The sequence below is a fragment of the Pan paniscus genome, chromosome 8 (genome assembly GCF_029289425.2).
Source record: "Pan paniscus chromosome 8, NHGRI_mPanPan1-v2.0_pri, whole genome shotgun sequence".
Classification (NCBI taxonomy): Eukaryota; Metazoa; Chordata; class Mammalia; order Primates; family Hominidae; genus Pan; species Pan paniscus.
Genome location: NC_073257.2, coordinates 29,751,503 through 29,776,529, shown reverse-complemented (window position 1 = coordinate 29,776,529; position 25,027 = coordinate 29,751,503). Strand labels below are relative to the sequence as shown.

At 39.5% G+C, this 25,027-nt stretch overlaps 1 protein-coding gene across 1 annotated transcript in view; it reads left to right on the top strand.

Moving 5' to 3' along the window:
- CUBN (cubilin) overlaps positions 1–25,027 on the top strand; it is a 314,944-nt gene that overhangs the window by 205,389 nt on the left and 84,528 nt on the right. The window contains exons 41-49 of the mRNA XM_003831178.7: positions 1,170–1,367; positions 6,147–6,293; positions 8,684–8,874; positions 9,034–9,217; positions 14,315–14,489; positions 15,652–15,830; positions 18,424–18,633; positions 19,284–19,424; positions 20,463–20,644. Coding sequence (XP_003831226.3) covers positions 1,170–1,367; positions 6,147–6,293; positions 8,684–8,874; positions 9,034–9,217; positions 14,315–14,489; positions 15,652–15,830; positions 18,424–18,633; positions 19,284–19,424; positions 20,463–20,644 — 1,607 coding nt within the window. The remainder of the gene's footprint in view (positions 1–1,169; positions 1,368–6,146; positions 6,294–8,683; positions 8,875–9,033; positions 9,218–14,314; positions 14,490–15,651; positions 15,831–18,423; positions 18,634–19,283; positions 19,425–20,462; positions 20,645–25,027) is intronic.

Below are 25,027 nucleotides of genomic sequence, written 5' to 3'. Positions count from 1 at the left end.
ACATAGTAATAGGGTAAAGAAATCAGGACCTAGTTCTGCAACATTTTATATTCACTTCCTGTTGGCCCTGATAAGATTCAAACATATTATGGTATAAAAGTCGTAAACTTCTGAAATGGTGAAGATTGGATCTCTGAAATCTATTGCTACATAAAAGTGATGGCAAAAATAATTGTTAAAATCAACTTTTTGAGAACTCTGGAAATAGACCAAAGCCTTACAACAATCTGCGGCATATTTATTCAAGAAAAATCACTGAATCTCAGTAAGAGTCATTTTTGTGGCATTCTCTTCCTATTCCCATCTCTCTCTCTCCTCCTAGCTTTGTAGTAGCCTCATGACCACAGTAGCTGTGAAAATGAGCAGCTTTAACAGCTGTGGGTGGTGGGGCCGCAGAGGTCCAGAAAACAGCGCATCTCCTCAGCATTGCCATTATTCCAGTTTAGCAACTTCCTGGAAAACTGCATTCTCAGGTCTTGTCTTCACAGGACCTGGGCAAGAGCTCTCTCTTTTGTAAACAGCCCTGTCCCTGGGGTCTTTGCCGAAAACAATCAGCAACAGCTGTTTCACATCACAACCGTGCAAGGCAGTGACATCAGTTACAGCTAATGAGAAACTGACCAGTAAACTTGAAAGGAAAAAATGGGGAAGGAGATGCCCACTGGGGCTTTGAAAAGCTCCAACATGTTTCTGGAAATCTAGAAGGCCACACACATAGCCCAGCTGTGCACATGCCCAAAAATAGACCCCGAGAAGGCCCTAATCTGTCACCTCAAAATTGCCTAGATATAAATTACATAAGTAACTACGCAAAAATGATAAAGAAACATGAGAAACACAGGAATGAATACAGTTCTACCTCAGTAATACAGGGGATCCTTTACGTGTCTTTATTGATGCCTAAATAGCACTCGATATTAAATGGGTTATATAGCAAAATTATGGTGAAAATGGAGAACACAATGCATTTTTTTTACATCAAAGATCAATTGTGGAAATTACAGCTCTCCGAATCAGTGGGTTACATACGATATTCATTGATTTCTCTGAGAAATTGTTTCAATTGGTTGCTTCTTTTCAGTAGAGGGCTGTCACTTTCAAGTGAAAAAGTGCTAGCTAGCGTCTTTTCCATTAGGGCGGTGTCAAAGATGTTGCTTTCTATTCTACAGGTGCTTGTGGTGGCTTCCTGAGGACGGGAGACGCACCCATGTTTCTCTTCTCCCCGGGCTGGCCTGACAGTTACAGTAATAGAGTGGACTGTACGTGGCTCATCCAGGCTCCCGACTCTACCGTGGAACTCAACGTCCTTTCCCTGGACATTGAATCTCACCGAACGTGTGCCTATGATAGTCTTGTGATACGAGATGGTGAGAACATTATAAAGAATGCTGAGTTTCAACCCTGACACATATTTAGTTTTAGTCCATTATCATCAGACTTGCATACTGCCTCCATCAACGGATGGAGTTACACAGGGTTTGGAATTACACAGATATTATGGTCAAGGAAGGCATCAGTACCAGAAATGGCTACAACTTCTGAAGGACATAGAAAGTATTAAATTACCGGTCACAGAATGTCAGGAATAGCACATTTCTATAAGGAAAAAAGGCTTTTTTAGAGGCTTAAGAAGGAAAGAATAGTCTGAATGTCAACATTGTTCACCTGTCCTATTGAGATTCCTCTGAGATAAATATTGATATTTTATATTTCTGGCTGAAAAAAATACTTATAATTGTAATGTGACTGGACACGGTGGTTCACGCCATAATCCCAGCACTTCGGGAGGTTGAGGCAGAAGGATCACTTGAGTCCAGGAGTTCAAGACCAGCCTGGGCAGCAGAATGAGACCCTGTCTCTAAAATAATAATAAGAAGAATGTAAAATAGTAATGTATTCATTTCTCTTTGTCCCCTGAATGTGGGTAGAATAGGTAGAGTTAAGGGGTGATATTGTTGTATTCTTTCCTTTGTACACAGGCATGGTGTTGCTATGTGACATAAAGTTAGAGACATAAATATTGCTGATGTATGCCTTATGCAAAATTGGGCTTCACAGTTTACAGGGACTGGAATGAAGGAGGACAGCAGAAAGGCCACATCCTCCACGTCAGTATTTCTCACTGTGGCCCCCAGATCCACAGCATCATTTGTTAGATGTATACATTCTCAGCAAAAAGAAACGTGATTGCCTTTGGCCCACAGGTTGCTGGTGTGCAAGATCTTGTCTCCCTTATCCCTGATCCCTAGACCCCTGCTGAGAGAGAAAAATCGAATGGTGAAGGTGCTTAATGTCCCTTCTGTAGAGGCAGGACACTAAGTGGAGACTCAAATCAATCATACACACGTGATGAGATGTCAAAGCGTGACTCTCCCCCATTTTCCCATCAGCAATCGGCTGTCAGCACGTTGCACAGAGGAGCATCAAAGCACCAGAATGCTCTCTTCACATCTAAGCCTTCCTGTGCATACTGAAATTTAAAACTTTTCATGTAATGGAAAGGATATGTGTCTTTGCACACATATTCTGGTGTTCAGAACCTACTAGAAGTTTTAAAAAATATCTTTGAAAAAAATCTTAAGTAGGTAACTGCATCTATGAAGTAAATTATGGTTATTCTTTTAAAATCACATTCCATTGAGTTGTTTTTGTTCCATCACTAACTTCTCTTGGAAGCAGAGACTCTGGGGAGCAGTCCTTTTTTCCTGTGTGGCTTTGCACAGGTCACAAAGTGGCTCCAAACCCGTTCTACCTGTGAGATAGACAAATACCTCCCTCACAGGCTTTTTCTGAGGATTAAGGAAAGTAATAAATGAAATCTTTTTAGCAAAAGTACAAGCATTTTGTAGATGATGAATTTGGAATAGTTTAGATTTCAGTTTACTTAGATGGAAATTTCTAAGAGAGGTTTAATCAGTGTCCTTGCTCAGGCACAGGGCGGCTTGAAAGAGCTAAAGAAACTCAGGTGCGTGCCAAAACAACACAAATGTTTTAAATTAGTTATGCGGCCTTTCCGTATGGATTCCTTTTTACGCACTGGCAATGTGAGTAGATGCTCAATAAGGTTCCTTCCTTCCTCATTTGTTTAATTATTTATTCAAGAAATAGTTATTGAGTGCCTAGTCTGTGTGAGTTGGTGAGTATTGTAGTCATTTACACATTGTTAATATATTTTTATGACTAAATTTAATTTTTTTTTTTTTTGAGACGGAGTCTTACTCTTTTGTCCAGGCCGGATTGCAGTGGCGCTATCTTGGCTCACTGCAAACTCTGCCTCCCGGGTTCATGCCATTCTCCTGCCTCAGCCTCCCTAATAGCTGGGACTATAGGCACCCGCCACCGCACTCAGCTAATTTTTTTTTTTTTTTTTGTATTTTTAGTAGAGATGGGGTTTCACTGTGTTAACCAGGATGGTCTTGATCTCCTGACCTCGTGATCTGCCCACCTTGGCCACCCAAAGTGCTGGGATTACAGGCGTGAGCCACCACACCTGGCCTATGACTAAATTTTAAATCCCACTTCAATTATTTGTTCTTTGCCCAGCCAGCCTTTTGCTTCTGAGTAGCAGAAGCATGTAACATTCTGAAGCAAATATCTAAAGCCAACTGGCCACAGACAAAGATACTTATAGGCTATTCCTGCTCATGCAATTGGCCTGTCATCACAGGCCTTTGGCCGTATGGAGGCTGTGAACCTTCCTGGGCTACCCCAGAGAGGGTCATGCAGCATTCTTGGGAGAAATGAGTCACTGTCCCACCTGCTTATTCATTTTATAGAGTTGCCATGGTTCAAAATGAATCAGTTTCTTCCAGACCACGCATCTACCCATTCTGTATACCAAAGATCCCTCCAAACTGAGAGTCCATGAAACTACATTGGTCCTAGCAAAACTTTTAAATAGAAAAGAAATTGTATTAAAAAATCAGTAATCCTTTAATCTAGTTCCAGATCTTAAGTGTACTTTCTTCATGACCTTAGATAAATCATTTAATAGCATGGTTTTGGGGCATCTGAGGTTAATCTGCAAAGGTTAACATCACTGTTAACTTCTATCTCTAAGCCCTTGCATACAGCAAAGTGACTTGTATCTCCTGTAAGATTCAGTTCCTCATATACAAAATGGGGATAAAAATAAATGCCCACCTAATAGTGTCACTGTGAAGATAAAATCAGATAGTACATGTGAAGCACTTAAAGGGGTATATAGTAATTGCTCAATAAATGTCAGTCTTGAATAATCTTGGGGCCTCAGTGTCTATATCTGTAAATTGAAGAGGTTGGACTAGAGAAAGAATTGCCAAGTTGCCTTCTAGTGCTAGCCTTTACTGTTCTTCGACTTCCCCTCCTCTTTAAAGATTAGGCTCAATCTTTCTGCAATCTATATGTTGAAGTTTTGGAAGGCTCCAGAAATACCCCAGTACTCAGTATGAAGACTGAAGGGGTGGATGGGCAAGTAACAAACCATCTGTGATTTTTGGGTCATCTTCCCACTAATGGGTAGGCTAATCAACAAGCACTTATTTTGAGATAAGCATTGTTTCACCAGATGATCTGGAGTGAATTTTAGAAAAGAAATCAAAATCAATAGACTCAACTCACTTTCATCCAGTGATAAAATATACACGTGAACTAATAACATATAATAAACTTCAAAATTTTGTAGTACAGGTAATCAGAGAATAAGTCAACAAAAAATAATATTGGGTGAAATGTGTAGCAAAATAGCATAATGAAGTGCACTTACTATAAATGCAAAAGAAGTATAAGAGATACACTTTTGAATTATAAAGAACGCAAAAGTTTCCAGCGATCAGAAACCCTCCAAAGAATGCCATTTTGAGCATTTTGTATTTATAACTCTGCCATTACATTTGTAATCACAAGAATAGAAAATAACTTATTTTCTAAAGTGGTTAATAATGAATGAGTTTCAAGTTGTAGTCAGTGCCACAAAGAATCCATGTGGCTGGTTGTATAAAAGGGCATATTTACTCATGTCTCATATTCTATTTTTGTTTTTTATAAACTCGAAATTTATTAATTCTCTGCCTTAGGACTAAAGAAAAAAAAACAACATATTTTCCCAGCCACGGCATCCAAGTCTGCTATAATCCCCTTTGCTCCATTTTGGTTTCAGCCGGCACAGGGGCTTTGATCAAAGCTTATATCCAAGATAATCAAGATGAAAGGAGACGTGAGGTGCCCCTGCTGTCCTTTGTGTCTCTGTGGGGGTGGGGCACAGTTGCTGGAACTCTTCTCTCACCCTCCACACAAATGTGTGGTTGTTTTTATACCAAAACAAACAAAAGCAATGAACAAACACAGATGAAAAGTTTTGTTTAAAAAAAACCCACTGGCACTGAAGAAAGGGCACATACAATTGCATACCTTTTGATGAATGATATTGTAACATTAGTGTAGGATCTGAGGTCAAAGAGCCAACTTTTTTTTTTTTCTTTTACCTACTTGACCTTCAGCAATCAGAGTAACTGAGGTCAGAGTCTCTAATCGACAGACATATCATCACTGGGTCTCCATCGCTTCCCAATCCCAGGTACTCTGATTTTGAGTTTTAGTGACAGGGAGAACTGGCAGCCAGTTTTTAGAAAGACGGTGGAAACTGTCAAAGACGTCTTTATCGAAAAGGGTAAAGAACCCAGCACTTTGGGAGGCTGAGGAGGGCGGATCACTTGAGATGAGGAGTTCAAGACCAGCCTGGCCAACATGGTAAAACCCCTGCCTCTACTAAAAATACAATAATTAGTCAGAAGTGGTGGTTCACCCCTATAAAACCAGCTACTCAGGAGGCTGAGGCAGGAGAATCACTTGAACCCCGGAGGCAGAGGCTGCATTAAGCCGAGACTGTGCCACTGCACTCCAGCCTGCGCAACAGAGGAAGACTCCATCTCAAAAAAAAAAGGGGGGGTGGGTGGGGTGGGGGTAAAGAAAAGGGCAGGAAGCACCATTGCAAGCTGGAGCCAGAATGATATCACCCCTGAGGGGTCCTTCTTTTTGAGAATCCCATTATCTCCTACGAGTCCTGATGTTCTGAGAAAAATGTGTGAGCTGCTTTGGCTAAGCTGCAAATGATTGTAGAGTAGATTCTCAAGATGTACTTTCATGTTGTTCCCTTTCTTTCAACGTAGGAGACAATAACTTGGCCCAGCAGCTAGCAGTTCTCTGTGGCAGAGAGATCCCTGGGCCCATCCGGTCTACTGGAGAGTACATGTTCATCCGCTTCACCTCGGACTCCAGTGTAACCAGGGCAGGCTTCAATGCATCCTTTCACAAGAGTAATGAGTTCAAATATTTTTTAATCCCATGTTATCACATCTCCTCTCTTTTCCTCTCTCTTTCTCTCTTCCTAATATAATTTTTTTGGGCACCAGGACACAAGACAAGTCACAGGACACGGGTCTCTGCCCAGGCTCTGGATGGCTGGCTCCCCTTACATCAGTGCTGAGTCCTCATCCAAAGCACTGGGGCCAAGTCGTACAAAAGTGTGCTGCCTTCAGGTCTCTAGTGGGGCATCTTCGCTCCAAAGGAGGTGTGTCCAGGGAATGCATGAGAGAGAGCTTTAAAGCAATTTTTCAGCCTAGCTGAGGGCTGGAACTAGATAGAGCACAGCTCATATCCATAACTCATCGAAGGAGCAAAACGTCATCATTTATTCTCATAAAGTACTTGGTTGAAGTCAGCCATCTGAGGGTTGGCAGGAAGAGTTTGTTGCTCTTGAAATATGAATTTGATGAGTCAAAAGCGGGCACCATATATGGGATACCATCATGCACAGTATGATTGAGACTTTTCAAACTTGACATGTAAAGTCCAGTAACAGCCTTAAATCCAAACTAACTGAAAGGTGATAAAGTAGTCCAAGGAAGAGTGAAAGACTCTCATGTTTTGATCAAAAAACATAATTTTAAAGTAGATTCTCAATCTAACATTAAAAATTAATCTAATATTTCCTCCATGCTTATATATACCTTTTATAAAGTAGGGAGCAACTGAAGATAAGTTGTGTTCCTCACGCTCAAGGGAGGCAGGCTGCATAGTGGCTTAAGAGCATGGGCTTTGGAACTAGACCTAAGACACATTTTCACCTCTACAATTTAACTAGCTGTGTGAGATGTCTGCCCTTACTGATGAGCTTCTAGTCCCTGACAACTGGAGAATTAATGCCTCCTCCTTTTATCCTCTTCCTTTATCTCCTGCCCTCTCACTCTCATGTATATATTACTATGTATCGCAACTTATTATACATACATACATGTATACACATGTATGTATATAGTAAGGGTGGAACCATTGGAATTAATATGTGTGTTTATATATGTATATAATGTATATAAATATGTGTGTGTATCTATGTATATATACATACTTGGCAGCTCCCGGTCTAGAATGTATTTCAAATTTAACCTGTGAGTGGTATAATGGACTTTGGAGACTCAGAAGCAGGGAGGATGGGTGGGGTATGAGGGATAAAAAACTACATATTAGGTGTAATGTATACTAGTCAGGGAACCAGTGCACTAAAATCTAGACTTCACCAGTATGCAATTCATCCATGTAACGAAAAACCACTTGTATCCCAATTAGATAGATAGATAGATAGATAGATAGATAGATAGATAGATAGATAGAAAAAAAAGATTTCACCTTTGAAAGTTGAACACTTTATTCCCATCCTTTTCCACGCCACCACCCCCCAATTCTACACTCCTCATAATCTTAGCAAATGGAAAGTACATTTTTCTCATTATTTAAGTCAAAATATTTATGTTATTTTTGACTTTTCTGTTTGTCTCACACTTAACCATCAACAAATCACACTGGCTCTACCCTCACAGTGTATCTAGATTCCAACCACGCCTCTCCATTTCTGTTGCTACCAGCCTAGCCCATGCACCTATCATCTCTCCTTGGCCTCAGGCGGTCCCCTCCTTATTGGACACTCTGCTCCTGTCCTTCCCTGTCCTCCACCCCTTACAGTCTAAGGACTGCACATAGAGTGATATTTTCAAACTTAAGTGAGATCATGCCATTCTGATGCCCAAAACCCTTCAACATCTTCCTCTTCTTATTCAGAATAAGTCTTTTCAGTTTCCTGCATGACCTAGCCATGCTACCTTTGGAATCTCTCATTCTGCCTCATCCATTCTGACTTCCATGATGTACCTCTAACACATCAAGCCTTTACACTGTTTTCTGAACTGGAATGTTTTCTCCCCCATAACTATCTGGCTTGATCCTTCATTTCATTCATGTCTCTGCTGAGATGTTACTCCAATGACGTGGCTTTTCTAACTTAACTCTAACAATAAAGTACCCTTCTCCCTCCTCTCATCCATTTTTCTTTATAGAATTTATCACCATCTCACATATCATGTATTTGTTTATTGCATGTCTTCCCCATCTATAAAGAAATCTTTATGAAAGCAGGTAATTTGTCTTGTTTACTTACCTCTGTATCCCAGATCTCAATGACCACCACAAACTGAGTAGCCAATAGCATGTGCTCAATACATGCTTGTTATGATAATCATTTCCTGCATTCTGGCTTTATTTTCAAGCATTTTTATTGCTTCCACTTTGAAAACCCCCCAAGAAAACTAAGAAAGCATAAAAATCCAGTTGCCAATGCTATTTAAATAACCGACCTTTGTTTCTCTGTGGGAAGGCTGTGGTGGATATTTGCATGCAGACAGAGGGATCATCACGTCCCCCAAGTATCCAGAGACTTACCCATCCAACCTCAACTGTTCTTGGCACGTCCTGGTCCAAAGTGGCCTGACCATCGCTGTCCATTTTGAACAGCCTTTCCAGATTCCAAATGGAGATTCTTCTTGCAACCAGGGGGATTACTTGGTGGTAGGTCTTGCTGCTACCCTTTCTAATTACATTTTCCATAGACTTCATGCAGAAAACAAAATGATAATTTTTCTCTCCTGGGACATAAATGGATAAGAATTGCGTACTCCTTCTTTTGCAATGTAAAGGAGTTGATGCAATTTTAATTTGTCTTTCCAGCTAAGAAATGGTCCTGATATCTATTCTCCACCCTTGGGACCCCCTGGAGGAAATGGTCATTTTTGTGGCAGTCGTGCTTCATCAACTCTGTTCACCTCGGATAATCAAATGTTTGTTCAGTTTATTTCTGATCACAGTAATGAAGGGCAAGGATTTAAAATCAAATATGAGGCAAAGAGTTTAGGTAAGTATTTTCACTGAGAATTATATCTGCTTTTCCTGCAATTGCTTGATCTTCTTTGATATAAAATTTTCTTTTCTGAACCAACAGTAATAGAATTAATAAGAATGCCTACTCTCAAGTACTTATTATATTTGATACATTCAATATCTCATCGTGACTACTTTTCAAGTAAAGTATCATTATTTCCATTTTAAAGATAAATAAAATGAGGCTTGGACTTTTCCAAGGCCACATACCTAATTAGTGACCAAAGTGAAATTTTCCATGAGTATAAAATAAACTATTCTTCTTGATCCCTGAAATTCCTTAGACCTTTCCATTATAAGATGTCTAATTGTAAGTTAATTCTAGTTACAGAAACATTATAAGACTTACATTTGCCTTATTTTTGTAATAATTTGTATGCTGTTTTCAAAAGAACACATAATTTTTTTATTCTATTATTACTGATTTAATTATATATTACATGATATCCTTAATTGCTTGTACTTAATTACACTTGATTATAATTGCATTTAATTCTACTGTAATGATTTGATTTTGATGACATTTGCTTTTTAGTAATGTTTAATTGAATAAATAAATAGGCATCACTTCAAAAAAGGGGAGTAATGTCAGTAGAAAGTAATATAATAATAAATTTTTCCTTTGTCCCACCAGAAGTTAGATAATATAGATTTCAAAATGATCCTATGACTTGAATCCCAGATTCATATATATATATATGTAAATGAAATCATAGGTTTTATTGCACATTGTATGAGATTTAAAGTCAACATGGTTTCTTTATTTTGGTAAAAGAGATGAATAAGAGTCTTCACCAACTGACACACAAAAATAAGCAAATAGCTTGAGTAAGGTCCAGAACACCAGGGAAGGAGCTTTGGTCACTTCCCAGAGCTCTGGCACAAGGAGGGAGCTTTAATGCAGCTCTGTGGGCACCTGCGCCATTGCTTTCTAAGCTGGGACCTTCTCATCCCTCCATCTCTTGATGCTGAGCTTTGCAGCTGAGTCATGAATGGGCAGTTTTCACCTGGTACCAAAGCATTTCAAGAGTAGCAGTGTCCTGAGTCTAGTGAGTAGACGTCAGCCCATCCTACCCATCCTACATAACTCTACTCTTTTGTTTTTGTTTATAATAGACTCAGTCTTTTTTTTCTTTCTTGAGACAGGGTCTCTCTGTCGCCCAGGCTAGAGTACAGCGGCACGATCTCAGCTTACTGCAACCTCTGCCTCCCAGGCTCAAGTGATTTCCTGACCCAGCCTCCCTAGTAGCTGGGATTATAGGCATGCACCATCATGCCCAGCTAATTTTTGTACTTTTGGTAAACATGGGATTTCACCATGTTGCCCAGGCTGGTCTTGAATTCCTGAGCTCAGGTGAGCCACCTGCCTCGGCTTCCCAAAGTGCTAGGATTACTGGAGTGAGCCACCGTCCTCAGCCAATAGACTCAGTTTGATTTATATTTTTAAAGTCAACATTTAGTGGTAATTCAGATACACTAAGAGATACACTAAGGGTGTGTTTGACATTGCACCTCTTCTATTCCTTTGTGGATTCACTGTTCATGCAAGTATGGTTATGGCCATTACTTTCTCCCTGTCTTTCTTGAAGCTTATTATGACTGCTGTTAACATCAGACTTAAAAGTCTTTTGATTTCACAACTTGTTCTTGGCAACCTGAAACAACAGCATCGCTGTTATTTCTCTCTACTTACCAACTCAACCACGTTCCATAGCTATAGCCAGCCTTCTACTTCCCACGTCTATCTGGCTATCTTCCCACCGTATCTATTTCCATGCCACTCCCACTTCTCAGCCTTTAACCTAGGTCCTTTTGTGAACATTTTTTGACATCAAATCACCTAGTTTTGTACCATTTTTCTCCAGAGACACTCCTTCGCTATGGTTGATTGAGATTTCTAGGACCCTGTGGTAGATGCCTTTTATTCTCACCTGATTAATAGCCCTGTTAATTAATTAATCAAACATTTACAAGGTGTTTCACATCATGCAAACCACCGAGTTCTGCCAAGGAGTTCACAGTGTGGTAGAGGAGACAGACAAGCAAAGGGACAATTAGAACATGATATAAGGCTGGGCACGGTGGTTCACGCCTGTAATCCCAGCACTTTGAGAAGCCAAGGCAGGAGGATCACTTGAGCTTAGGAGTTTGAGACCAACCTGGGCAACATAGAAAGACCTTAGTTTTCAAAGTAGCTGAACATGGTGGCGCACTTCTGTGGTTTCAGCTGCTCAGTAAGCTGAGTTGGGAGGATCACTTGAGCCCGGGAAGTTGAGGCTGCAGTGAGCCACGATCATACCACTGCACTCCAGCCTGAGTGACAAAGCGAGACCCTGTCTCAAAGGAAAAAAAAAAAAAAAAGAACATGGTATATGGTATAATAAGTGCCAGAAAGAGGAATGCACAGAACAGAAACACCTACTTCAGCCCAGGACATCAGAGAGGGTTCCAGGGGAAGTGGATGAAGAGATTTGCCCATCAGTGATAAAAAGATGTGAATGCATAGAAAGTCTCAATGTTACAAGTCATATTCAATAATTTGAAAGAATTCACTACTGCTAGAGAACAGAGTCAAAAAGAGATAAACATAATAGTGATGAAGCAGGCAGGAATCACTCTGCTCAGGGCCCTGGATGCCACCCTCAGTTAGTTAAGATGTTAATCAAAAGGTTATGGGAGGCACTGGAAGTTTTTGCTCCAAAGCCTGAACAGCGTGATCAGATTAAAAACACTAATGTAGCTGCAACACTGAAAACATTGGAGACGGGGAAGGCTGAAGAGAGAGAGACCAGATGAAAGAGTAATTTAGGGAAAAAATTTACTCCCTGAACTAAGGCAATGGCAGTAAGAAGGTAGGAGAGAGGGCATATCAAAGATATTATAAATACAGGATTGAGTGAATTTGGCGGTCAGTTGGATGTGAGGCAGGAGGGAAGGGATGGGAGGAGCCTTAGGAGCAGTTGTTAGGTTTTTGGCTGGGTGGATCCATTCTTCCCACAGACATTTATCAAGAACTTTCCATGGGACAGACACTGTATCAGGCCCCGGGGATATGGCAGTAAACAAACAAAATCTATGTCCTCATGGAACCTAATTCTAGTGTTAAGATGCAGACAATAAATAAGTAAAATATATAATATGCCATATGGTGAAAGGTATCAAGGAGAAAAATAAGGCAGTAAGAGTGGATGCAGAGTGTCCATAGGAAGAGGGGCTGATGCTGTCATCAGCAGACTCAGGTATGGAGCTCTGGATGACGAGCAAATGAGAATGTTCATTTGAGACAAGTTCAGTTTGAAATCTCTGAATTACCTCCATTGGAGATGCCCAGTAAGTGGTTGGAACAGGAATCTCGAGGTCAGAACAGGGATCTAGACTGAATCTGTAAATACGGAATAATCAACAGACTGCTTATCATTTAAGTCATGAGGATGTATGACAGCAATTGGGGAATTATTCAGAGTGAGATGAAAGGCCTACAGGAGGATTCCTGAGGGCCTCCAGCAATGTCAGGGAAGCCCTGGAGAGATGCGCCCAAGGGCCAGAGGAAGAATGACATGAAGAGTAAAAGGAGGAGAAGAGCTTGGTGTCAGAAGCCAAGGGACAAAAATGTAAAGAAGAACAGTGTGATCAACTGTGTTAAATGCTGTGGATATAAAATAAGAATTTAAAAAGTTCTTTGGGCATATAACTGTGAGGTGACTTGGGAGAACATGAGTGCTTTCATAGGGTTGAAGAAGGAAGGGCGAAAAGAGAGAAAGAGAGAGACAGACAGACAGATAGGGAGAGAGAGATTAAATAGGGCAAGATCCTGGAGGAGACAATAGGATGGGAACTTGATCCAGAGATACAGGAAGTTAATGTACAGAGGGAAAAATAGAGTGTAGAGATGCAGATTAATTTATTGAGGATAGTAATAAATTAGGGGTAACAAATGGAAGAGATTCTCATCTGATTTCTTCTACTTTCTTTGTAAAGTGGAGCCTAATGTAATGTGCTTAGAATCAAGAGGAAATGGGGAAAGTCAAGGGTTTAGGGAGTAAAGTTCCAAACAGCCATTGTAGTTTATATGAAAAGTAATGGGTGAATTGCTTGGCGGTGTTGAGATGGGAGAACATATATTTGCAGGGGCATCAATTTCCATGAATGAATGGCTTGAATTGAACACAACCACGGAGTTGGTATTTTGCAAGGGAAGTTTGAAGGAAAGACACGAAGCAAGGGAGTTGGAGCTCATCAAAGGGATTTGCAATTTAGAGTTTCAGAGATGGGGGAGTTGGAAGTATGACAGAATTCAGGATGTGACTATAAGTGGATGAGTGACAGTGGACACAAATATTCTAGAGTTGAGCAGATCAAGTATGTGTATGGCTAAGTGATTGGACAGGTTAATTTCATTGGCATTGTAAGTACTTTTACTCCTCTCTGGTTTGTTTGTTGAAAACGCCAACGAATATTTATTGATAATAGAAAAATATTTTTTGATAATGCTTTGGTTTTTTAGAAAAGAAATATTAAAAAGCTCCTTTATCCTCTGGCATAACATTACTAATAAATTATTTCATTCCATTGATCTTGGTTCTCAAATGCATCTAAATCCTGAAGAAATGTAATGAATGAATGCTCCCCGAGTTGTGCAAAGATATATCTGCTTAGTCTTTTAAATATACCAAGATCATAGCTCTGCATCATTCTGCTGTACTGAATGCTCAGTGGGAAGCTGTAACTGCTAGCATACTTACATGCTTATCGAAGTGGTGGATATTTATTCATGCTTCTGTGATGTTCTGCCCCGTGCACCATGTGCCATAATCATTTGGTTGGCTTTAAGAAAGAATGAAATTTCCAATGAGAATAGATAGATGGTCTGGCAAAATAAAAAGTGTCACACCTGGTAGCTCCCTCGATAGCAAATTGAGAATTTGTTTGCTGGAAAAGAAAATGAGGATCATAACAGATGAAAGGAAATGGAGACAAAATACAGAGAAGTCGACTTTAAAAGATGATTTGTGGCCATTGACTGCATCCCCTTCACCAGATCATAGACTGATTTAAGTGTGTTTGCTCACAGCCTGTGGGGGCAACGTCTACATCCATGATGCTGATTCTGCTGGGTATGTGACCTCCCCCAACCACCCTCATAATTATCCCCCGCACGCTGATTGCATTTGGATCTTAGCGGCTCCACCGGAAACACGCATACAGCTGCAATTTGAAGATCGATTCGATATTGAAGTAACACCCAAGTATGTCACTTCCATTTTCATTTTTTTCCTACCCAAAGTTAGTATTTTTTAACCGTCATGTCTCAAAACAGTCCATTTCTTTCAGTAGCACATACTGCAAGGAAATCTAGGGGAAAAGGGAAATGCTTAATGGCTCAGGCCTGAAAACACAGTCGGCCAGCCACTCTCCCATCAGCTGAGCCAGTTATGTACGTGGATACTGTCCCTTGTGACCCTAGACACTTCCTGCAAGGGACACTGAGGGTGGCTACTTGAGATTGATGTTATCCATTCTTCCTCCCACAGGAAATATATCATGTTTCTGATAGATGAATATTTATTTGACCAGCCTCATATTCGGTGTCACAAATGATAAAATGTCTGTTTAACAAATGGGAATTTGTGTGGTGTATCACCAGGGGTCAGCACTGTCGGAACAGTACTAAAGCATGCACAGTATAATTTCTCAGTCTTTATTTAATAAGAGTTCTGAAGGGATTACAAAACAGTAAGTCTTACTATGTTGAAGAGAAAGAAAAACTATATTGATTGTAGAAAACATTTTTCTCTTTCCTTGAACAAAAGTGTGTATACGTTTGCATGAATGCAGCTGTGGTGCAAAACTTGGATATAAGATCTTTTGTTGCTATTTCTGGCACTGGGTCTAATACTACTTTTCCACTCATGGAGCATTAATTGGCTAATGTGACTTCCTGAAGAAACGTTAGATACATGCTTATCTACTTTTATGGACACAGAAAATTCCAGTTGGGACGCTCCATTAGTCCCAATTACAGAGCTGTTAGAGAATTTATCTTTGTCCTGTGAAATGTATCAAGTCATTGTGTGGAACAAAATATTTGTTGTTTTTTGAAATTCATAGGGACTAATTTGAAAGCAACATTTACGTTTGTAAAACCAATACAGAATATGGAAGGGAAGTAAATATTCTTGAATGTAGAACATGTAAAACCTGTCTTTTGAGCTACTAATAAAAGAATGTATTATTAGGAAAAATATCATACAGCATTTTAAAGTGACATGGCTTATGCTGATTCTATCATAGTTTTTTATGCTAAGAAATGATGATTTAATAATATCTTCAAAGAAAGTAAGTAAGGTTGTCATTATCAAAATAAGCATCTGACCATGTAAATTTAACAGAATTTTGTTCCCACTTCAGCTGTACTTCCAACTACCTTGAGTTGCGGGATGGAGTGGATTCGGATGCACCAATACTTTCCAAATTTTGTGGGACATCTTTGCCCAGCAGTCAGTGGTCCTCAGGAGAGGTTATGTATTTGAGATTTCGATCTGACAACAGCCCCACACATGTGGGATTCAAGGCCAAGTATTCTATAGGTAATAATTTTTTTAAAACTTTTATTTTAGGTTCAGGGGTACATGTGCAGATTTGTTATATAGGTAAATTCGTGCTTGGGGGTTTGTTGTAGAGATTATTTCATCAGCCAGGTACTAAGCCTAGTACCTAATAGTTATTTTTTCTGCTCTTCTCCCTTCTCCCACCCTCCACCCTATCAAATGAAAAAAAATTCCGTGCTCATGGATAGGAAGAATCAATATTATTAAAATGGCCATACTGCTCCCCAAAATTTACAGATTCAATGGGATTCCTATCAAACTATTATGACATTCTTTGCAGAACTAGAAAAAACTCTTTTAAAACTCATATGGACCCCAAAAAGAACCCAAATAGCCAAGGCAATCCTAAACAAAAAGAACAAAGCTAGAGGCATCACAATACCTGACTTGAAACTATACTACAGGGCTACAGTAACCAAAACAGCATGGTACTGGTACAAAAATAGACACATAGACCAATAGAATGGAGTAGAGAGCTCAGAAATAAGGTCTCACACCTACAGGCATCTGATCTTCAACAAAGCTGACAAAAGCAAGCAATAGGGAAAAGATTCCCTATCCAATAAATGATGCTGGGAGAACCGGCCAGCAGTATACAGAAGAACGAAACTGTACCCCTTCCTTATATCATATATAAAAATTAATTCAAGATGGAGTAAAGACTTAACTGTAAAACACGAAACTATGAAAACCCGGGAAACATTTTTATATTAAATAAGAGTTATTATAGAATGAATATGTTAAAACTTTTTTAAAAACCATGACTTTTTAAAAATAAGTCTGTTTGCCTAATTTTAAAAATATTTTAATGCTAGAAATAAGTAAGGAGTGTAAATGTTTGAAACTACAGTCATTAATCAACCTTAATTTCTCTTTTAATTTTCATTTTAAAAAGTAATCTTAGTAAACTTAAATATTTTATATTTTCTCTAACTTATTTGTGAAGAAATATATGTGGTTAAATCAAACTCCTGTTTCTTCAGCTTACTATGAAATACAGTAGTTCTCTCTTATCCATAGTTTCATGTTCCATGGTTTCAATGCCCTTGGTAAACAGAGGCCCAAAAATAGGTGAGTACAGTACACCAAGATATTTTGAGAGACCACATTTACATAACTTTTCTAACAGTATACTATTATGATTCTTCTATTTTATTATTAGTTATTGTTGTTAATCTCTTATGTCTAATTTATACAGCAAACTTTATCATAGGTACATATATAGAGAAAAAAATAGTCTATATGTCTGTATAGCGTTTGGTACTATCTGAGGTTTTAGGCACTCACTGGGGGTCTTGGAATGTATCCCCCAAGGAAAAGGAAGAAATGCAGTATGTTTATTACTTTAAGTAATAAAACCATTTAAGAACCAGGTAACTCTATTTAGAACAGTGTCTTTGAATTCCTCATCATATATAAAATAATTAACCTTTTTTTTCTCTGAGTCTCTAGTGCCAAATCAGTCACTGGATAAAAAGCAAACATGTCAGTGGGGCATGGTGGCTCATGCTTGTAATCCTAGCACTTTGGGAGGCCAAGGCAGGTGGATCACGAGGTCAGGAGTTCAAGACCAGCCTGGCCAAGATGGTGAAACCCTGTCTCCACTAAAAATACAAAAATTAGCCAGGCATGGTGGTGGGCACCTGTAATTCCTACTACTCAGGAGGCTGAGGCAGAGACTTGCTTGAACCCAGGAGGCGGAGGTTGCAGTGAGCCGAGATTGCACCACTGCACTCTAGGCTGGGTGACAGAGCAAGACTCTGTCTCAAAAAAAAAAAAAAAAAAGAAAGAAAAGAAAAGAAAAAAAGAAAGCAAATATGCCTCTTCAGCATTTTGATTTCCTTATTTAAAAAATGAGCGGTTGAAGATTCACTATAATATGGTCACAATAGCACATAATTTGGTATCTAATAGGTTTAGACACAAACCAAACAAATATTTAATACCGCGAACGTTCAGAAAGCCTAGTGGTAACAATGTTTAACTACACCATAGATCATGTTATATCCTGAGTCAAGCTGCATATAATTCAATTAGCTATCACACCCAGCTAATAAGACATAATTGAATAGTAATTTTCAAGGCCCTGAGATATCAGTTACTGTAGTGAACTGTTTAGTTGAGAGTAAAACTAGGAATGGCAGGTGTCCCCACAGTACCCCTTCCAGCTGAGCTTGGGTTCAGTCTTTAGGATCAACACAGGGTACTAGGCAGGCCAGATCAGCCTATCAGTTGGTTCTTGAGATGAAACTTACTTGCGACTATTAGCTCTTACATAGTGTCCCAAAATAATTAATGTGACATTACAGAATATTCCATTTAGTCATCATCTTCTGTTTCCCATTATTGTATTGGACTTGTGATATCATTTCTGTTTACATCAACAGTAGAATTCAAATAATGAGGAAAGCACTAACCATTTTCAGAATTTTAAAAACTTCAATTCAGAGTCACTTGGCACCTAAAAGTTTTCAAATGTGCTGGTGAAATGAAGAAAACAAAATTTGTAATAGAATCAATCTTTCTTGCTTGCTTGCTTTCTTATTTATTTATTTATTTTTATTTTTTGCAGCTCAGTGTGGGGGAAGAGTACCAGGGCAAAGTGGTGTTGTTGAAAGCATTGGACATCCAACACTTCCATACAGAGACAACTTATTCTGTGAATGGCATCTGCAGGGGCTCTCTGGACACTATCTCACCATCTCTTTTGAAGACTTTAACCTTCAGAATTCTTCTGGCTGTGAAAAAGACTTCGTGGAGATCTGGGACAATCATACCTCTGGTTAGTAAAATATATCTGCTCTCTTTTGGGTGTTTATTTTCACATGTACTTATTCAGCCTCTGAAGTTTCTTCACTTCCAAGAAAGGCAAAAGCACATCTATACTCTGCAGAGAAGTGCAGACTAATGAGCTTTGGGCAGTACTGGTGATTCTCTCCCTCAATTCTACCATTAACAATGGATGCCCAGAGCCCAGGTGTCATATAGCCCACCCTGGAGGCCACCTGGGGAGAGCAACGGTAGTGGGAAGGCACCTCTTGCTGCTGAGACATCCCATTGCCACATGCCGTTATTTGAGGGGTGTTCTATAGCTTGAGACGGGGAAGGAATCATGCATGTCTCCTAGTGGTAGCATAAGGCAGATACTTGTCACTCTGTTGTCTCAGATCATTTTTTCAACCAAATGAGCAAGCCTTCCTCATTGTGCTGAGATATCCTTCCCCTAATTGGTTGCATTTTTTTCACTTCTTCATGTATTTGAATACGTTCATTTTTATTCATGTTTTCCTGTTGTCTTGACAGAGATTAACGTTTCTTCATAGGCAGGGTCTTGTTTTTTATTATTTTCTTTGTACACACAGGACACCTTGAATAGAGGTTAAAAGAAATCAATCACTTGGACATGTATATTTAATTATTTGTCTCTCACAGGAAACATCTTGGGCAGATACTGTGGAAACACCATTCCTGACAGCGTAGACACTTCTAGCAATACTGCTGTGGTCAGGTTTGTTACAGACGGCTCTGTGACTGCCTCAGGATTCAGACTGCGATTTGAATCCAGTATGGAAGGTGAGTTTATTGATTCATTCAACACAACATTGAGCACCTGCATTGGACAGACACTGTACTAGGCACCGGTGTTAAAATATTTGAAAAACAAAACAAAACATGACCCCTATTTTCTTGGACCTTAATCAGAAAGTCACAGTGATAAATGAAAAATTACAGCTGTGATCAATGCTATAAGGGAAAATAACTAGTATCACGAGAGAGATAATAAGAGGATGAGAGTTATACTGTAATGCCCACCTTAAGAGAGTCCTGTAGTTACTCAGAATTTGTCTTACTGCAAACCCAACAAACTCAGATGAAATAAAGATCTTGTTCAGAAAAACTGGGTACTTAACATTAACTTTCTGATTTTCCTCTTTTTTTTTTTTTTGTAAACATGGGGTCTTGCCTTGACCTCCCAAAGTGTTGGGGTTACAGGTGTGAGCCACCACTCCTGGCCAATTTTCTTGATTCTTTTTTTTTCTTTTCTGAGACAGTGTCTCGCTCTGTTGTCCAGGCTGGAGGGCAATGGCATGATATCAGCTCACTGCAACCTCTGCCTCCCGGGTTCAAGCAATTCTTCTGCCTCAGGCTCCTGAGTAGCTGAGATTACAGGTGCACGCCACAACGCCTGGCTAATTTTTGTATTTTTATTAGAGACGGGGTTTCACCATGTTGGTCAGGCTGGTCTTGAACTCCTGGCCTTCTGATCTGCCTGCCTCGGCCTCCCAAAGTGCTACAAGTGTGAACCACCATGCCTGGCCCGATTTTCCTGATTCTTAAGTTCATTACATTCATTGGTCTCTCATTTCTTGGGCCATGATGATAACTAAATTGCTGCCTGCGGACTATCACCCATGGAAGGCAGGGTTAAATATTAATAGAGATAAAAAATGAATGTATATGTTCACTAAAATCCTCATGCACATAAATAAACACGGAGACTAATTTTATCTAGAAGGATAATTTTTAAATACCTGAATTTTGAGAGCTTTCTTGATGGAAGGAAACATTTTGATTTGATTGAAAGTTTTCTTGGCTTTTTCCCCACGTCAGAGTGTGGTGGGGATCTTCAGGGCTCTATTGGAACATTTACTTCTCCCAACTACCCGAACCCAAATCCTCATGGCCGGATCTGCGAGTGGAGAATCACCGCCCCGGAGGGAAGGCGGATCACCCTAATGTTTAACAACCTGAGGCTGGCCACGCATCCGTCCTGCAACAATGAGCATGTGATAGTAAGTGTTCCCTGCCGCCTGAGATGTTATATTCCATCATTTAAAGAGTTTACTGACCCATAAATCATAGTCAGAAAACTAGGTCAGGAAAATTGCCATCTATGCAACTATAACTCAGACCAATTCGAAGTATTGTTGAAAGAACAAAATCACAGTAACCTGTCAAAATAATTGTAAAAGTTGTTTGAAGAGACTGTCAGCTATCACTCTGTGCATCGGGGTCATAGAATAAATTTTAAGAGTGAATGATCATGACAAATGGCAAAACTGGAGAGGCTGTGGGAAGCTAAGCCTACAGCAGCACATAGCTGAATGGGACCAGAGTCACAGCACAAGCCACCACGAAAGTTCTGAGCAGGTGGGTGGTCCTGCATAAGCATTGCTCTCTCCAGGGGTACAGAGGGACTCTTGCTGGGAGAGCACTGCTACGTGACCTCCATGTCACCAACCTCCAGTGGTTTCAGATGTGCCTTCGGCACTCTCAGCTTCCTGCAGTGAAAGAAAGCAAATGAGATCCCTGAGTGTGAATGACAAATAGATTGTTAACTGTGAAGTGCTGTGCACACATATGTGTGTGTAGATAGGAAGATTGGATTAATATTAGTAAATTTCTCCACCCAACTTGCCCCTTCTGCAGTGTTTGTTATCTCAGTAAATAATTCCAAACTTCTGGTTGCTTGGGTCAAAAATCTTGATGTCTATTTTGGAATCCTTCCTCTCACACCCTATATGGCATCTATAAGCAAGTCCCATTGGGTGTATCTTTAAAAATATCCACAATTGAACTATTTCTCATCATATCTACTACTAATACCCCCACCGTTCACTTGGATTATTTTAGAAAGTTCCACCTCGTCCCCCTGGTTCCGTTCTCCTCTCCCTACATTCTCAACACAGCAGCATGTGATGGTTTTAAACCTCAATCAGATCATGTTGCTGCCTTTGAAAATCCTCTAATGGCTTCTCATCTAACTCAGAGGAAAATCCCAAATTGCACCTGTGGCCCACCTGGCTGACATTATCTGCTGCCCCTCCCTCTTCTACCTGTTTGTCTTATCTCAAACTCCTCTCTTCTTTGCTCTCTGGGATCCAGCCACCTGGCCTCCATTCCGTTCCCTGAATGTGCTGAGATGCTCCCCATCTGGCTGTTGCCTTCATCTGGAATGCCCCTCCCCAGATGGCGGCCTGCTCCACACCCTCACTTCACTGGGGTCTCTGCTCGAATGTCTTTTAATCCATAAGGTCTAAGTACCTTATATTACAGACCCCACCCTGGCCTGACCCTTCTCTGCCATGTTGTTTTGCAGCACTTCACACCTGCTGCCATACATCATTTTGATTTGTTCATCAGTTTATTGTCTGCTTCCCCCACTAGAATGTAAGCTCCTTGAGGTCAAGCCATAGTTTCATTCACTGCCGGGGATTCACTGAATCCCCAGTGCCTGTACATAATAGAGATAAATAATTGTTGAATGAATGGATAGTAGAGGTACTATCATTATCCCTTTTATAACAAGCCACTTTTGTTTTCAGTTTAATCGTCTCCTGTTGGGTAGTGAATTTCAAAAATATGAAATATCTTTGTATCTTATGACCACTTTGTATTGCTGTAAAATGATCTCATTCAACCTTCAGATTTTATTTCCAAGTTCTAATATCTGAAGGACTGAACTGTTTTCTTTCAGATCTTGAAAATAAGAAACCAAGTGTGTTTTCTTTTATTTGAGAGCCAGGAAATTTTGGACTAAGCTTGTTTATTATAAAGAAACTTTTTTCCTATTATTGATTGAATTATATAAACAAAGATGAAGTAGAAAAAATACTAACCACTCCCACTATACCACATTTTGATTCATTTTCTCATCTCTTCTTGGCAAAGCATACTTTATGTACTTGTAATCATGTGATATAAATCCACTTGAATTCTGATTTTAATCTATTTTTCTGGTTATAAATATAATGGATGCTTACTGAGCAATATTTGGAGAGTTCAGAAAATAAAAAATATAAAGATATTTTTAACTCTACTCATGTATTACTAAAATTTTGATGTATATGCTAACAGTTGTTTTTTACCTTTGAAATTATGTTCATAGTTTAAATCATACTGAATATAATGATTATCAGGAATTTTACAAGCAGAGTATTCACATGTCCTTTAGGAAAGAGAATATGAACAGTCATAGTTTTAGATCTCAAATAAAAGTTACAGTCACAACCACAAATTCCAAAGCAGATCTTACTTGTCATCTCCCTATCCCTTAATTATCAACTTATAACTCTTGCAGCTACTGCTGGTCGGTTTTATGTCATTATTTCTAAATAATATTCCTATTCTACTACTCCTTGCTTTTTTTGGACATTATCTATCCACATCCTACTCTAGAAGATGAGACTTACCCCTTTGCCACCACAAACACACATGGGGTATGCAATGTTTATATACTTTCCCAATCGTCTCCCAAAATACATATGTCACAGCTTTTGCTTAAATTGCTGTTCAGTTGACATTACCATGATTATGTAAACACCATTCACAACTGAGCCAAGTAGTGTAGTATGGCAACCTTTGCTTTTGTTTTCCTAAGGAATAATAATAATTGGGTCCTCTTTACATTTTCTTGGGTTTTATGCATTGATCACCAATTCGTCCACACCCTCTCCACCCCAGATGTGCATCTCTACCTTCTGTAGTAAAACATACCAGTTCCATTTCTTTTCCTCAGTAATATCCTTCCTTGAGCCTTTGTACGTCAGCTGCAAGCCTGATGCTAGCTGTCATTTCAGAATTTCCCTTTGCCATCAAATGTGCAAGTTCCTTCATTCTTCTCCTGGGCTAGAGAGCTGACTTTGTGATGCTATGCACGTCCCTTTCTTGGTTAATTTCCTCTTTTGGTGAGGCATACCCTCTTGCAGCTCCCCAAGGAAATGGGCAAGGGCAATAAATCTTTTGAAAAATGGTATACCTGCAATTATCTTTATTTTACCATAAATCCTTGAAAAGTATATATTTAAATATTTTATATGTTTGATATATTAATATATATGAATATATTAATAATAATTTTGAAGTTTTGTGTTGCTCATTTGGGGTCAGTTTTCTTCATGTTCCTATCTCCTGTTTACTAATATTGGTCTCTGTCTTTTACATTAGTCACTTCCCTAAATGTCTGCTGATCCTTGGCTATTCATTCGTATTTAAGAATGAATTACTGAAAGGATGACTGGTATCTCTGTATGCATGAGGGGGCCCTGACTCTTTAGCAAAACCTGCAAACCTACAAATGTCATATCCACAGGTCTTTTCTCTTGGGGAGGTTAAAACTCCAGCAACGAATCACTTTCAGAATTAATTTTTCTTCTGAGTCTTTAGTTCTAATGTCCACATTCCTTTTTTTGAAATGTATTTTTATATGTTCAATGTTTATTTTGGTTCCTCTTTACTCTGCTCCAAACAAGGGCATGTGGGGTGGCCTTTGCCCCTACTCTATTTGATTGAGAACTTGCCGAAAAGAGGAAGAAGAAAGATGAAAGAGGAAGAAGAAGAAAGAGAAGGAGAAGGAGGAGGAGAAGAGGGAGAAGGAGAAGAGGGAGAAGAGAGGGAGAAGGAGAAGAGGGAGAAGGGGAAGGAGAAAAAAAGAAGAACAAGAAGAAGGAGAAGGAGAGAAGAAGAAAAGAAGTAGAAGAAGGAGAAAGAGAAGGAGGAGGAGAATGAGAAGGAGAGGGAGAAAGAGAAAAGAAGAAGTAAAAGATGAAAGAAAAAAAGAAAAGAGTGAAGAAGAAAGAAGATCTGCTGGTGCAGAGGAGGCAGCTTTAACTTTCATTGCACTGCTTCCTAGCTAATACCTTATCCAGCTGGACTGAGCCTAAAATTTCTCTAAACCCACCTGCCTATCTGACTCTCTGTACAGATAGAGAAAATAAAAAGCTATGCCACCCAGTGTGTCCTACAATAAGACCTGTGTCTGATTTTGTCCCTGCTCATAGCAGATCCTAAATCTCACGTGCCTGCTTCCTATCCATTTGTACTCTGAGAGTTGTAGTTTCTAAGTACAAAAGGGATTAGAGGACAATGATGGGAATTGCATTCTGGTTGCTTCTAACAGCAGAAGTCCATGTGATAAATGGATGACTATAACATGTTCAGTCATTGTGATTCTATGCCAAAGGCAGACTCAGAGGCAGGATAACAGCCATTGATCACAGTTTCCAACATGTCCCATTAACCTTATAGTTGGTTCTAATTCCTTTTGATTCCATCAATGTGGTGCCCATTCCTGTTTTCAGCATTATAGAAATATTTTTCCTCATCTGTTTCTTTATGCATTACTTAATGGTTTGGAATCAGAGGGATGGTTTGAATCCCAGTTCTATTATTACTAG